Source organism: Octodon degus, unplaced genomic scaffold (assembly GCF_000260255.1).
Source record: "Octodon degus isolate 3935 unplaced genomic scaffold, OctDeg1.0 scaffold00248, whole genome shotgun sequence".
Lineage (NCBI taxonomy): Eukaryota > Metazoa > Chordata > Mammalia > Rodentia > Octodontidae > Octodon > Octodon degus.
In genome coordinates, this window is record NW_004524824.1 from 2,447,756 (window position 1) to 2,464,691 (window position 16,936).

The following is a 16,936-nucleotide window of genomic DNA, read 5'->3' on the forward strand; positions in this document are numbered from 1 at the left end:
CCACAGGAACAGAAAGAATCAGGAACCTCAGCATCTAAGGCCAGCAACCCTCTAACCCAGCGCCTCGGACTTGCTGTCGTTCTTAGCTCCGAAGGTAGTGTAGCCAGGCTGAGACACAGCCCAAGCGCAGAGCACCCCAAGCGTCGGCGAGTGCCTGCATCTGACTCCTAGCAGGGCCAAAAGTGATCGCTGAAACTTGGTGGCCATCTGACGCACTCACACGCGTGCCCCACATAACCCCCTTCGCACCTGGAGCTGCTAAAAGATCCCCAGACCCACACTGGGTTTGTGATTCTATAGCACTGGCACCAAAAAGCAATGCTGCAACTGCTGCGGGCTAACGAAGACACAGGGGAAGACACCAGGTCAGCTGCAGAGCCGCCCCGAGGGAAGAGGGCCAGAGGCGACGGCCACTGCACGACCAGTGGTGCCAGGCGCGGCATGCACAGAGTGTCCACGTGGGCAACAGCGCCATCTGCTTCAGGCTGATTTTAAAAAGAAAAACCAGGGGCCGTAGAGATAGCTCCGCGGTCCAAGTACCTGACTAGGCAAGCGCAGGGCCCGGGGTTTGATCACTGGCATCACAGGCTGGCCAAGCCTGGCCCTGGGCATGCTGAGCTGGCCAGAGACCGGGCGTGGTGGTGGTGCCTGTAATCCCAGAGCTGTGGAGGCTGAGACAGGAGGATCACTACAAGGCTGCGCATGTAGTGAGACCCTATGCCACTTATATTAAAACAAATTTTAAATTTATTAAAAAAAAATCTATGCACTAGATATTAGACTGTAAAGTAATGCCATCCATCAAACTGAATTAATGGCCTTTGTTTACATTTTTAGTGTTTTATTTTGATCTGTACTTTAATCATACACTGGATTTGGTTTTCTACATAGGAAAAATTTGTACATGATTTTGTTTTATGAGTTTGGAGGCGGAAAAGGCTTACAGTCCTTCTTCCCACAAACACAGTCTAACCTTGCTCAGAGGAGAATGTCATGCAAAGCTTGGGCATCCTCACTGTGCACACTTGGCCTGCCTTTTACAGACAGGCACCCTATCAACACTGACCACAGGGCCACTGCATACTGTTAACCGCCAAAAAAAAAAAAAAGCACTTTGTCTTTTGGGCCTTTTTGTTGGCTTCGCATGCTCCCAGCACTCACTACATGCCACAGACGCAGCACTGACTTACAAGCGGCAGTGGGACGCTGCGGCTCCACCAGCACAGTGCGGGATACAGGGTCACCCTGGCGTCATCCCAGCTCCAGCACCGCCTCCCGCGCGGCTGTGTCAGCCTCTCTCGTTTCCGCTTTCCTCACCAAGGAAACATCACAGCCACACTCCTCTGCCTCGGAGGGCTGTGGTGCAGCCCCGATGCTTTCACGTGTGAGAAGCAAGCCAAAGACTGGCTGACACACAAGGAGCCCTGCTGATGCACCTGCCGCAGCTGTGGCCAAGACTCTGCGCTGCGGTTCCAAACAAGGAAGGCGAAAAGAGCAGCACTGTGTGACAGTCTCGGATTGCCTGAGAGCAACCCTAAACAGTTACAAGCAGCAAAGACTGTAAGTCTGCCTTCCATCTGTGAATTTCTAGAAAAGTAACCTCTCAGTACTTGAGATTCATTTAGGAGTAACTGTGAAGACAACGGGAATAGCACGCCATCGTCAGAAACAACAAGAGCCCGTGGCTTCCACCACTGTGGACGAGCCTTGCACTCACTACAGCTGGGCCCGGGATAGAGCTCGGCTGCACACCCACCTGCCTGGCAAATACAAGCTCATGGGTTTGATACCCCAATTTAAAAAAACCCGTAAGTTGGTGAAATAAGACAGAAATAAAAAGATAAGCACAGAAGGATGGGACCTATAGACAGAATCTGAGAAAACTGACCTCATGGGAGAAGCTGAAGAGAACAGGAGCTACCAGAGGCCATGCAGACACCAGCACTGGGGCCACTGCCACGTGGGTGTTCAGTCCCTGCCAGCCATGACCAGACGTGCTGGTGTAGAGGCGCAGCATGGGCGACCGCAGGGAACAACTGCCACGTGCCGAATGACACTAGAGAAGGGGATTCTGAACGTGTTCACCGTGACGGTGCCACAGATGTGTGACATCAATACGCATGTTTTATATATTGTTTTGTCACACAAATGTTAATAGGTATATTTCTATGTTTTGAGTATTTATAAAAAATTAAATCTAATTTTTAAGGTTTTTTTCTTCCATAATTTGAGAAACAAATAGCAATGAGACAGTTTCAAACCAAATTGGTAGGACAGTTTCAATAATTAACACACTGCATACATTCTTCCTAGTGGTTAATTGCTGTACAAGATGCGGACATGATATCCTATTTACAAACACCATTAGAACAAATCCCTCTATTCATTAAGAGAATATAATATATATCTATCCTAACCACTTTGAATACATAGATACAAAATGGACATTCATCTGTATCCCCTTTTTTTGTTAAGTTCCGTTATCTGAATATTATAGGTGTGTTAACTCAGCAAAATATTCCAAAAGAGTCCAGTAGTCCATAATAGTATTGGGTCTTCCGCTTCAATGGCAACGTCAGAAGTTGTTGACCTGAGTCCCCTATAGCTCAACACAACAGCATGGCTTTACTTCTTATATTTCGTTTTTATACTTTTTTGCTGGATAGTTAAGACCAAAGTAAAGCACGACCTGTGCAACAAGAGTTGTAGCTTTTGGGTCTGAGAAGGTCAGTGAAATCCCTTCAGGATTTATCCTGAGATCCTGTACCTCAGATTCTAGAAGCTTTGTCAGTGTCATCCATGTTGATGAGTCACGGCCACTGCTTGGCCAATGTGCTCTCCTTGAAAGCCTGAGAGAATGTTTTCACTCCATGTGACTCTTCTTAGGCACACTCTACATCATTGATCACTTTCCTCTTTGGCCCCATAATCTCCTTGACCAGAAAATTTGGGACACTACCGAGTTACATGACATTACAGTACAAGTTCTCATATGTTCTGAGTCTTAATTGACCTTGGAAGGCTAAGGCCAAAATGTTGGCTTTCCTTGGGGCCCTCCTTTATCTCTAATTTTGGTCTGCAAACTTAGGTTGTTAACCATCCAGAAGACAAACTTATTGTTATTACCATACAACCCAGGCTGTTAAGCTTAACCTCACTATCTGTCTGAATATCAAACATCTTAGGCATAACATGGAACAGGTATTTTTCATCAAGTATTGATATGCTGAATTTTAAGTCCCTACAGAATATGATGAGAAAACATTTAAAAATTAGAATATATTTTTAAAAATAGGCATAAAGAATTATATACTTCTTATGTTTACACGTTAAGTCCAAAAATCTAACCATATACAACCTTGAAGCAGGACAGTCCCACAACATCCCTTTTCCTGTCTCTTGCTTTCATTCACCACCCCCTTCTTTTTGAACAATCATGTACTTGAGAGACAGCACAGCAGCAACTGGCATGTCATGACAAGCAGCCCGTATTCAGAAGACCAGAATGACAGGCTCTCCAAGCATGAACCTACTATTAGAAATTGCCATGTTCAGTGCAGTTGCTTAGTTCACAGGTATCAGTATATATAGTTAGTCAGGGTGAGAATCTTTCCAATTAACTGCTAGATTCAAAAATCTTCTGGAGATTCTCAGGATCATTGCCTTGCCCATCTTCTATATCTAACTGTTTATAAGCGGCTTGACATTGTCATGTTTCCTAGCTCTTCTCCTTTCCCTTTTAATTAGTCCTCAAGCTTCTGATTTCATTTTACTTGTTTTATACCCTTCTATTTGCATTTCTTCTTTTGAGTTCTTATACTGAGGAAACTATACGATATTTACACATGTGTGTCTGGTTTATTTCAATTATGAGTATATGTTCAAGTGGCATCCACTTCAATATAAAGGCTTCGAGTTTATCATTCTTAATAGCTGAGTAATACTCCATTGTGTAAAAGTACATCTTTTTCAACCATTCCTCAGGTGATGGGCATCTTGGTTGTTTCCAAGATTTGGCTATCACAAATCGTGCTGCTATAAACATAGGCACACATACATCCCTATGATACGATGTTTTCAGATCCTCCGGGAAAAATCCCAGTAGAGAAATAGCTGGTTTAAATGGGATTTCCAGACCAACTTTTCTAAGGAGTCTCCACACTGATTTCCGTAATGGTTGCACCAGTTTACATTCCCACCAGCAATGGAGAAGGGTTCCTTTTTCCCCACAGCCTCTCCAACATTTGTTGTTGGGTGATTTCTTTATGATAGCCATTCTTTCTGGGGTGAGATGAAATCTCAATGTTGTTTTCATTTGCATTTTGTGGATGCCTAGTGATATGGAGCATGTTTTCATATATTATTCACTTCTTTAATTTCATCCTCTGAGAAGTATATGTTCATCTCAGATGCCCATTTCTGGACTGGATCTTTAAATTTTGGAGCCCTAGTGTTTTTTTAGTTCTTTATAAATTCTAGAGAGCAAATCTTTGTCTGAGTACTTATTTGTTACAATTTTCTACAAATTTGTGGGTTGTCTTATCAACTGGTTGGTAATATCTTTTGACGTGAAAAAAACTTCTCAGTAAGAGCTGGTCCCAGTTGTTAATTCTTTCAACTGTTTCCCATGCAATTTGATTTTTGTTCATGAACTCTTTGCCTACCCCTATGTCTTCAAGAGCTCCTCCTACTTTCTCTTCCAGGAGATTTAGTGTCTCTGCGTTAATGTTTAATTTTTAAGTTTTTTAAAATTGCAAACCTGTGTGTTAAATACATATTAAACCATCCCCCAATGTACATGTACTTCAAGACATGCTGTATGGGCTGGGGAGCTGGCTCAGTGGAATAAACGCTTCCCTGGCAAGCTCAAGCGCCTGAGTTCAATCCCTGGTTCTGCAAAAAAAATAAAAAAAAAAAAGACACGCTGTATGCAATGAATGTTACCTTTTTTTTTTTTTTTTTTGCGGAACCAGGGATTGAACTCAGGTCCTGGCACTTGCTAGGCAAGCACTTATTGTACTGAGCCATCTCCCTGGCCCTTAACTTTTGAAAATTAAAAATTAATGAATAAAATAAAATTGGCCTCAGTTCAAGCAGGGTGATTTTGTCTGCTCTGGAAAGGTTCAGGCCCATCTACTCCTCTGACTGCACCCCGCTACCCAGAGGCGGGACGTGGGCAGCATGGCTGTCCCCTGGGGGACAGTTGCACTCAGCGCTCTGGGTCTGCCTGCACAGAACCCAGGCTGGTGGGCCAGAAGGCCAGCACCTTCCCCAGAAGTGGGGTCACGTGGTCCTCGTGAGCGTGCCAAGTCAATCTGCAGATTTGGAATACAGCAGTACCCTCTCTCTACTCTAACATTCTCTTTTTCTGCTGCCTTTGTATTGGCTCGACCAGTGTTCTCATCTACTTTTCAAAATCAAGTTTTTATAGAAAATAGTCTATAAAACTATTAAAAAAGTTGAACAGTGAATACTTATCAATAAGCCTCTAGGAGAATTTGAGGCAATACACAAGGTCTTCATCTTCTGTCTTTTGTAAGACCAAGTCTCACTCTGCAGCACAGGCAGCCTCAAACTCAGGCCGATCCTTGGGCCGAACGCTGGGATTACAGGTGGCACCGCCATGCCAGGCCCATGCCTCATCTTTTCTTGCCACTCAAAACCTATGATAAGATTTCTACTTAGGTCTCCTACGACTACCACAGTGCATGAGAATCCAGGCCACCAAAGAAATGGAGGCCATACTGGTTAACAGTGACACCCTAAATTTATTTGCCTGATCAAACCAACTATGTACACACTATATTTTTGAAGAATCACATCCATTTATAAAAGATAAACTGAGTCATATATTACTCAAACAGGAAATGAAGAGTGTACTTACAAAAGAAACATGTCAAAGGTGAAGGAATACGGACCAGGCTTAGGACACGACCTAAGCCCAGGGGCCACAGAACGAACTACAAAACTACGGAGTGGCCTGAGGCTGAGGCCAGTGGGACAGTGCCCACCCCTTCCTTCTGAGCCTGGCAGGGGACCAGGACGCTGTGTCTACCTGGCTTCCATGTGGAAGAAGGGCTGGCTGGGGGGCAGGGGCACTGCCCAGGCAATGGAGGACCACTCCTCCCCCAGAAAAACACGGAGGGCGAGTGGGGAGGGAGTGTGTGGAACGGCCACTTCTGGGAGCAGAAGGCCCGCGTTCCCCAGCACACTTACTTTTTCAGCTGATGGCCCAGTCCAAAGCGCTCTTTGGTGGAAATCTGAAAGACATCAACCGTGGGCACTGGAAAGGAGAGAAAGAATCACTCAGTTGATCACTGGCTTCAAACTGGATCATCCAGGGAAAAGGGTGACGCAGGAACAGTGTGGGCACGTGCACGCACAAGCACACACACGAGTGCAGACACGTGTGCACATATGCAGGCGTGCACACACATGCACACATGTGCACCCTCAGCACAGGTGCACACCCTAGCTGCTATCTAGGCACAGGCTGCACACACACCAGACCTTAGTGTAAGATCACCCGTGGCCAAGCGACCAAGTCACGAGTATCGTGCGTGGCATGTGCAGCTGGGGGGGCCATGGCGCACACCCGCGAGCCCTAGCACACGGCGGCTGGATGTAGCTCAGGACAGAGGCCCTGGGGTCAGGGCCCTGGTACCACAAAAGCAAGGCTGGGACCCACAGACCCACAGTAACTGACAGGGCCCAGCAGCCGACACAGCCACACTGGGCCTGCAGCAGCGTGGGTGGCTGCCCCAAAGGCGGGCCGCATGGGAAGGTCTCGGCCTCAGCCATCCGCACCATTTGTTTCCAAGAAAAAGATGACAAAATGAGGATACAGCAGACTCTTTCCAAGAAGATTTAGGGCACAGCCTTTACAGGCAGAAAGAAAAGGTGACCAGGAAGAGAAGACCCAGGCACAGAGCAGGCTCGCAGCAAACAGGAGGACGAACATGCCCACGACCGCAACCAAGGGGCTCCCGGGGAGAGATCCCACACGAGGAGGTGGAAAGGGGCAGGAACAGACCCAAACTTTTATTGAGAACCTATGAATAAATGCCACAAAATAAAAATACAACACATGGAACCCCATCAAAAGATGCACAACTAAGAGGTAAGGGTCAGTATTTTATCAAACAGACAAAATTCCCTAGAAAAATATGAATTACAAACACTGACCCAGTTAAAAGGAATAAAATCTAAATGGCCTACAACCTTTGAAAATATTGAAAGAGCTCCCAAAACGCTTTTACAAGCATTCCAGGGCTGGGAGATAGACCAACAGCACAAGCACCTGCCTGGCAAGCACAAGGTCTTGGGTTTGCTTCCCAGCACAAAAAAACAAATAAAGGTATTAAAGTTTAAATGACAAAATGCGTATTAATGCACTTAACTCTAGCTGTATTTAAGGCAGTGACCCATTAACAGCCAGGGCAAGTGTGTGCAGGGCTGTAATCTTTCAGTAAACCTAAAAATACTTTCAATGAATTTTTAACAATGTCTTTAAAAATTAAAAGCTTCCTGAAGCCCAGTAATAACCAGTTGGAAAGTAAATTGGACAACAAAAATCTGATTAAGCAAGCAAGCACGTACGAGTAAACTCATCTAAAAAAAGTAACATAAGCCAAATAAAAATTTTTACAATCCCAGAATTGTGCTAATAAAACACCTCGACACCACAGCACGTATTCTTCCACAGGACAAGTCCACGCTGTTTCAGCAGCGCCCCTCGCTCCAGAGCCTGCTGCCAGCTGACCTCGGCCAGGTCAGCTTCGCTCGGGGCTCGCGTCGGGCAGCGAGGCGATGAGGAAGAGCCCGGCAGGAGGGCCGAGAAACACTTTCCACGTTTTTCAAAGGTGAGAGCCAACCACCTGATCCTCGTCTCTAGTGTAATCTCAGCCGAGAAATGAAGGCCGCCACTGTGAGGCCATTCCTCTGCCTCTGCTCCCGTGAGTGCTGCACAGACGGCGCCCATCACAGGACAGCTCGCACCAGAAGACCCGCTCATGCAGTGCAGCCGTTTCTTACCGTCAGCTAAGCGAGGCCTGCCCTGGACATCAAGGACAGATTTGCACTGCCGTTCTGAAGAGCAGGCCACGCTCAGAGCCGACACGCGACATCCCGCGTGCGCGGCGGCGGGCGCCCTTCCCCACGTGCAGCACAGATGATCCTCATCTTTAATTCCAAGCAGATACAAAGGTGCACTCAAGGATAACAGTCAGAGTCGCCCAGGCCAAACACTGTAGTTTAAAATAAGTGGCATTCACACATTTCCCAACCCCAGAAATAAATGTTTTACTAAAAGAACTGTTAAGTAGGTCAATCTCGATCACGCATTAGTCACATACTTTCTGCAAGTTCATTTACTATAAATGCTGGTACCTTCAAAGACTGATTGCAAAACATTCTTAAAGAAGTAATTTCTTGCCTTTTCAGAAACTAAGATAAAGCCTAATTATTCCTTCTAGCGTATAAATGACATGTTCCTCTTCGGTAACATGGCCTCTAGTCTACTCACATATTACCCAATTACTGTCCATTTTAAATCGTATTTTTCCCCTTGATTTCTCAATAACAACAACAAAAGCCTTTTGGGGAACGTGCTAAGGCAGCGATGTGAATGAAGACTGCTCAACCAGCCCCCACTTGAGCAGCACGTTATACACACAGAAGAAAACCATCCGAAGAAACCAGAATCGAGGAGTAACGCTACCCCCACGTAAGACATTTCCAGCAGACTTTAAGCAGAGCAGGTGGACCAAGCCCAAGCCGAGGCACAGATTCTGGTCAGCCCCAGCGTCCGCCGGGCCTGCAGGCAGGGCTGAGGCCTGAGTCTGGCTCAGCGTCGGGCTGACCTGGCACAGATGGCGGAGCCAGGCCATGCCCGCCCCAGAGGGTGGTGAGGCCAGGATCTCCGAGGGCCTGTCCTCCATCCCCAGGGAGAGGAAGCTCGCGTGCGAGAGGAATGGGAAGAGCATGCTGAGCCGCGAGCAGCAGGGGCAGAAGCAGTGCCCCACGCTGAGCCCACGCACCCGGCGGCGGCGCGTGCACGGCTGACCAACACTCGACGCAGCAGAGAACCACGACTGACCTGGACCGTTCAAGTACTGCGTGAGGGAGCAGTGTAGCCGGACGACAATGGGCTCCGTGCGGGTGACCTCCCAAGCCACAGCAATCTCCTCCTGCGCAGACAGATGCAAAGGCTCGGTCAGTCACCTCCTAGAGGTGCAAGCAGGTTCACGTGAGAGGAGGAGTGCGTCAATTACGGAGGCCCACACATTACCTCAGGACCCACTGTCGTGTGAAAAGGCCAAGTCTTGGCTCGCAGATATAAAAAAATAAAAGGAAAGACTTATAATGAATTACAATAAAAAAAAATCACAGCCAGCATGATGGCACGCATCTGTAATCCCAGCACTCGGGAGGCTGAGGCAGGAGGATCACTGCAAGTTCAAAGCCAGCCTGGGCTATACAGTGTGTTCAAGACCAGGCTGACCTACATGGTGAGACCCTGTGTCGAAAAACAGCAAACAAACAAAACCTCCATATATTTCCTAATGTATTAAAAGAATCAAAATCAAAACCACGTTCATGCAGAGTCATTTCTTTCACTGGGGATAGCATCTCTCCACAAGTCAGCTTTCCAGTGTGACAGACACCCACAACTGTACCCTAAACCTACCAATTCCAATACAGAAACTGACACTCACGTCGAGAAAGCTCACGTCAATGTGCAGATCAATATCGACATCATCAATGGCTCCATATTCCCTGAAAGCAAAGATTAATATTAGGACTTTTTTCCATTTTCCTTAAAATATAGTTTGTGGTAGATCATTTTAATTTAGAATCGAATCACCAGTTCTGATCCCTGATTTCTGCAGAGACCGCAGAACTGACCATGAACATGCCCTGCTGGCTCAAGGCCGCTGAGCTGCCACTTGTGTGACCCATTTATGCCACAGAGAGATCTTTGTGCACACATGCACTCCAAGGGCTGGCGCATCCCAGAGTTTTCAAGTAAGTCAAGTCCCCCAGCGTGACTGGCCTGTCTCATCGCAGGCTTGAGGATGAAGAGCTGCTCCTGAGAACAGGAAAGAACTTTGCAAACGCAGGGTTAGGATGCAAAGACAATGGAACCGCTGTGAGGTTTTCTCTGGCTTAGCCATGGGTGCTCTGAAGCGGCCCCACGCTCTGGGGGGCCTGAATGCTGCCGTGTTCATGCGGTAGCTATAAGTTTAACATGTCAAAATTAAGGTAACTTAAAACAACAATGACAGTTAACTATAACATGTTCTAAATGAAGGTACTGTGAAGACCAACTTTCGTCGTACGGCTTCGGATAATGACATAACACAAAAGCAATACTTTTAATAGTCTCTATAATACACATCAGCATTTCTGATATCCCTATAAAATTTTCAAGTCACAAATACTACATATAACAAGGGATACAAAGGGATACAACTTTTAGAAGTAACTGAACTGATGAGAGCCAGGGGCCAGTATTTACTGAGCACGCAGGCACCAGAACTGTCCGGAGAACTTCCACCACATATGCTCACTTAGTACTCACGACCACTCCAGGACTGCTACTGTGCTATTTGCGCAGTGCCTGTGGCGCACAGTGATGAGGCAACTCTCTCGGGACAGCTCTGCGGCAGAGCTGGCCCCGAGTATGCGGGTTCTAGCCACCTACACATGCGTCCCATTGGCCCAGTGATCCAGAGACCACCGCTCTGCTTAGCAGCCAGGCTGCACGCTGGCGGCCCAGCAATCTCCTCCTCAGCTCGCACCGCAGTCCCGGGAGGTGGACGGCATCACTACATCCACTCTGCAGATGCAGAAACTGAGATGCAGACAAGTGAAAAGCTGCCAACCGTAGAAAAGATATGAAGTCTGTGAAAGGCCGGGCGCTAAAAGCGCTCCCACCCACAGCCCCTGGCCCGCAGCAAGGGTTCGACGAGGTTCCCATGCACCACGAACAGAAGTACTGCAAGTACAATACGAAGCATGGTACAGGTACAGAGGCCAGAGCAGACAATGGCTACATATGATTTATTTGTCTTTAATCTTTTATGTACTGATTTGGTACACAGTCTCACTGTGCAGCTCAGACTCATGTGCTCCTCTTGTTTTCAGTCTCCCCAGCACCACACCCGGACTTGGTGGCCGGCTCAGTGTGCCCAGGGACAGGGCCTGCGCAGCATGTGGTGCTGGGGACAGAATCCTGGTCCCTGAGCTTGCCTTGCCTGCTTAGGCTCTCAGTCCACTGAGCTATCTTGCGCCTGGTTTAAAGAACAGAGATAGAGGAGATCTTTTATTATATATCTAAAACCGAAGCAGGGTAGGATATATTAAATTACAGCAATTCAGATCCTGGATTTGCTATATTTTCATGATACCAAAACACTGAACACTTTTAATTTTCTTGTAAAACTGTTATTTCTTAATTTTTTTTAAGTTGAGTTTTTTTGCAGAACCAGGGATTGAACTCAGGCCCTTGCGCTTGCCAGGGAAGCACTTATTCCACTGACCCCTCTCCCCGGCCCCCAAAATGGCAAAAGGGTTTTGGTTTTTTGTTTTTTTTTTTTTTTTGTGGCCTCAGGTTGTGTTCAGCACAGGTCTGGTTCGGCTTGAGTATCTGGGTTTTAAACCACAGCACCTTGAGCCTGACTGCTTTGTTTAAGCAGGTATTTAAACAACTGAGTTAATGGGCAGGCCCCCACTTTTTAATTTTTTAATAGTAATATTTTTTAAAGTTACAGTAAAAAAGACTGATAAAAATAGCTTAAATAGTTTAAAAACATCACAGCATTGGATTCCCAGTGTGTACACACACACACACACACACAATCACAGCATCATGATACACATACTTTGTAAAAGATATTTTAAAATTGAATAAGAAATCAGTCACAAGGGGGCTGGGGAGATGGCTCAGTAGAATAAGCACTTGCCTGGCAAACATAAGGGCGTAAGTTCAATCCCCAGTTCCACCAAAAAAAAAAAGAAAAAAGAAAAAGAAATCAGTCACAAGATATGACAAAACCAAGCCACTTCTTCTGCCTTTAGTCTGGGGCCCACAAAGCTGCGAATCGCGCAGGTTCTGTGGGCACTGTTGCCGTGCATGCTCCTCTGGCTTCTTCCTTTCTTTCTATACAGCCTGTCAATAACGCAAAACCCACACACAGACCACGGATGGGACATAACCGGCCTCACAGCAGGTATTTCTAAGTGAACAATGCAACACACAAGCCAGTGATCAGAGCAAGCCGATGGGGCACACAGCGGCTGACCACCCACTGCTGGGTGTGCAAGGCCGCCAGCACCATGGGGAGGAGAGAAGAGAGCATTCAAAAGACCCTCCAGGGTGGAGAGGCCCTGCCCAGCGCCATTTCCTCTACAGGAAGAAATTCTAGCAAAGCCAGCGTAAAGGCGCTCAAGGCTCCACCTACGCAGAAGCAGAAAGCGCAAACAACTCACTAATACGCCCTAACAAGAGAATATTTAATTACAGCATGTTCATAAAAAGTGCCTACTGTGAAAGAAGCTGATACAAAAATACTGTATCCTGGAGGCAATGTTACTGACATACTCCTTCCTCAGAAAAATTATTTTTAAGAAGTATGGAAATTAAGATGATTTTAAAACTAGATATAAGGTAGACATAAGAATACACAAAGCATTCATATGGTAACTATAGGTTCCATTCAAAATTTGTTCTATACAAAGTGTGTTTCTACTTTGGGAGGTAGCAGCGCAGGTCGGTAATCCCACCACTGGGAGGTGAGGCAAAAGGACTGCCACGGAGCCCAAAGGACACAGCAAGACTCTGCCTCCCCCCCCCAAAAAAAAAATCGCTTCCTGGAAATGTAGATCTAATTTCTACCCCAGATCTTAGCTGAAAGGCCAAGAAGTGATCACAGATCTACTTTCTGATTAGGAAGTAATGTAAATCCATCATAACAAATGAGAGAGGCAGAAAATTACACACACACACACACACACACACACACACACACACACACACACACACAAATCACTTCTAAGACCACAATCGGTTACAACTCTTCTGCAGTTTGGGCACCTGCATGTCTCTCTGTTCTTTTTCTTCCCCTGTGGTCAGTGCTTTTCTGTAGTGCCCTTGTCTTTCCTAAGCATGACTTCAAATGACTGTATGGATACAAATATGGCTGCAGGAGGAGACATTTGCAGCCGTCTGCATGAAATCTACATGCACCAATGTTCTCACAGAATGACTTCTGGAATCCATGGTTAACGTGAATAGTGTGACTTAATTTAAGTTTCCTGGTACATATTGTTGAGGATTAGAAGTTTGAAACAACACACACACACACACACACACACACACACACACACGGATTACCACAGTGGCCCACCTACCACACCCTTATCCACACCAAATTATTTTCTTTTCCTCATTTTTCCCAGTCTCACTGGGGAGGGTTACTTTTATCTGAGATGATATACATGCAGAAGGCTCTAGTCATGGGCAGAGACAGAGAAAAAGTAATCAGCTTTTAAAGTACAATCAATAATGGCCAGCAAGAAAGCTCAGCGGACGGGGCTGGGAACAGCTCAGAAGAGTAAGTGCTTGCCTGGCAAGCGCAAGGGCCTGAGTACCACCACAAAGAAGAAAAAAAAAGCTCAGCAGCCTATAGCACCTCCTTCGGCAAGCTCAAGCAACCACGTGGGGACCGCAGTTCCATCCCCACAGCACATGCGCACCAACCCTGCCCCGGGGTGGGCTGAGCTGCCCCCTCAAATACAATCAATAACTACACCCATAATTTTCCAAAACACCAACAGAGCTGACTGCAGTCCTGATCAGAACGTGACACCTCTGACTTTAAAAGCTAACTATAAGTTTTAGAGTATTCCAGGCATAATTTCTTGGACAATTTTTTTGTTAAAAGTGAGCTGCTTCTACATTTCGAACACAGACAAGGGGGGGGAGGGGTTCAGAGCTGCCAGTGCTGCTCCTGACCACGCAGAGCCAACATAGGGCAAAAAGGAGGGCACCAAAGGCATGCAGGTGCATGCAGCTCCAGAAATAGTTGCTTGCTTGTCTTCAGGCCACAGTCAAAGCACCCTAAGCGCCGCTGCCTGTGCGAAGCCGTTGCCCCTGGGAGGCCCTTTCTCCATCACGCCAGTGATTGCAACTCTCCCGCTGCAAGAGAGCAGCACGTGGTGACAGCCTCTGCAGATGCAGCCGGCCAGCCGGCGTCACAAACACTTGTGCATCGGAGTTACTTCACGAGGAGCAGGCGCACAGCCAGGCCAGGAGCTGAAGATGAAAGCAGCGTGAACTCTAGTGCATCCTCAGTGTAATACTCGGCTCATGACAACTCAGAACAATCCCATGCACGGCCTATATTTACACCCTACGAAAAGACCACACCCAACTGAACCAAAGAATTTTTTTTTTTTTTTTTTTTTAAGATGAGGAAAATAACCCAGAAACAACCGGTGCTGCTGTTTTACTCTGCAGTGGAGGGTCTGGAAAGAAACTGCTCAAAGAATTTCTCACAACTAGGGAGACTTCTGATTTTAGGTGAGCTACTCTAGCAGTCTATACAACTTTAAATCGAGCCATTTGACTTTGGATGTTTGCATCTGCCCTAGAGGAGTTAAAAAGCCATGTATGAAATAGTTGTGTTAATAATTTTTTAGGATTATTAGAATTGTTGACAATCCACTCCTCTTGAGTGGAACCAATTAAGAACATTCTCGTTACGAGACGTTCACATGCACATGCTCACAGTGTACAGGACACCGAGGCACCTGCGCGCCTTCCTGACTCCATAGCCACAGTTTATCCTGCATTGTCGGGATGTAGTACAGCCTGGTCAGAATGAGTTGGGATCATGCAAGCTATAAAAAAGTATTTTAGACAGCCAACTATTCCTAAATAATAAGCCATCAGGAAAACACACACACACACACACACACACACACACACACACACACGTACTCTGTGACTATACAGTTATTTCTGCTTTCAACAACTGGGTGATTAGATTTTGAGAAGACATTTTGTGACTACCACACACCTTTCTGTGACATCTGAAATTCAACAGCTTGCCGGGCATCTCTGCATGCGACTCTGTGTGTGATTCTTTCTGCCCAGTGTGGGAGAAATATTTGTCAATGGGCCAAGAAACACACAACTCAGCAGTCAGTGGGAAATTCTGGCAGAATCAAAGCATTTCCAAGACTGTATCCAAGGTAGCTACAAATTTTTCTAAAAAACAACAGGACTGAGAAAATTTGAAACATCAGATCCACATAACCCAGGAATCTGATCATTTGCAAGATAAAATAATAGCGTGTGCGGTACTGCATAAATAGGTGTCCTAACGCTGCAGGCAGCTTGCAGCAGCTCTGGGGCTGGGGCGCCAGGAGGACTGCCCAGTCCGAGGGTTGGAGGCCCGCTTTAGATTCTGCTTCGTCTTTGGAAAACCCTCTCCCTGGGGTGGCTTTACCCGACGCACCTCCTGTCGTTGCTTTCCCGATTCTCAGCTCAGAGGTGCAGGATGGAAAAGCAATATGCTGGCAAGACTATTCTAAACTCCCAAGCCAAGATCTTCCAATGAATGGCAAATTTTGATGCTGACTGTTATGTTGTAGTGACAAACAGCCTCAAAATTTCAGTAGCTTAACAAAAAAAAAAAAAAAAAAAAAAAAAAAAACAGTATTGATACCTCACTCGAACAACATGAAACTGGGGGGTGGGATGGGGTCCCGATCATCCCCAAGGAGTCCAGGAGGGATGCAAACTCTCATTCAGGTGCACAATTCACCAGCCAAAGCCAGTCACATGCCCTCACCCAGTGTTAAGGGGGACAGGGAGCACCCTACCTCATTTCCAGGACAGCAGAAGCTGAAGGCTCACAAACAGTGCCACTGGCTGCTATGAACACACTCAGAACTCAGAACAATTAAAGTGGTCTGTCCTGATTTATGTGGCCAGTTTCTTGCTTTGAGGGTTGTCCTTCCTTTTAGAGACGCGTTTGGTACCTTTGGTGAGCCTGCGCAGGTATTATGGGTCCCCCAAACTATCAATAAACCTTCCCAGTCTCTTGGTCTCTAAGTGTCAATTCAAAAGGGCCTCCAGGCAGCTATCCATCCATAAAAAAGTAATCAAAATGTGTAAGAGCCAAAATCCGGGCGCCTGCAGCCTACATCAGGCATTAGTCATGATAAAAAGGTTAGATTACTCATCAGCTTCAATTTCTAATATGAAACACAGCAGGATCATAAAGTGAAGGTGTCTGATGCGGGTGGAAGTATTGAATCTCACAAGGAAACTATCAGAATTATTTCTTGCCCCACCAACTGAAAATTTTGTGGCCTTTAATTCTTTATCTTTCTAAAAATATTAAGTCTAAAACTATTTTAAATGACATTAATCAAAATTGCTTTATAAACATAGGATTACAAGGTATGCAACGAGAGGCGCAGGGCAGCGCAGTTCTGCTGCGCCCCTGGAGGCAACCCCCCCGGGCGGATCACCAGGTCCTGCTCCGAAGAGCTGATTCCCCTCCCATACAAGAGCGCAACACTAACCAACCTAAAATCAGATACAGGCAGGCCCTGCGAGTGAGTGAGACGACCGAGGGCCACGGGATCCTGAATAGACCCACAGTGCAGGCCCCGCGAGTGAGTGAGATGACCCAGGGCCTTCCAGATCCAGAACAGACCCAGAGCGCAGGCCGCGAGTGAGTGAGACAACCCAGGGCCACGGGATCCTGAACAGACCCAGAGCACAGGCCCGGCGAGTGAGTGAGATGACCTGGGGCCCACTGGATCCTCATTCGACCCAGGCTGCAGGCCCAGCAGGGAACCCTTCAGCAGAACTCCATGCAAAGAGGCTAGAGGCAAGACCCACCCAGCTGATTCAGGA

The 16,936-nt window shown here is 46.6% G+C and overlaps 1 protein-coding gene across 1 annotated transcript in view; it reads right to left on the reverse strand.

The window, feature by feature from the left end:
- Positions 1 to 16,936, reverse strand: part of Parp8 (poly(ADP-ribose) polymerase family member 8) — a 195,422-nt gene that overhangs the window by 53,754 nt on the left and 124,732 nt on the right. The window contains exons 10-12 of the mRNA XM_004646003.2: positions 9,717 to 9,777; positions 9,098 to 9,188; positions 6,217 to 6,283 (exon numbers count right to left, since the gene is read on the reverse strand). Of these exons, the coding sequence (XP_004646060.2) occupies positions 6,217 to 6,283; positions 9,098 to 9,188; positions 9,717 to 9,777 (219 nt within the window). The remainder of the gene's footprint in view (positions 1 to 6,216; positions 6,284 to 9,097; positions 9,189 to 9,716; positions 9,778 to 16,936) is intronic.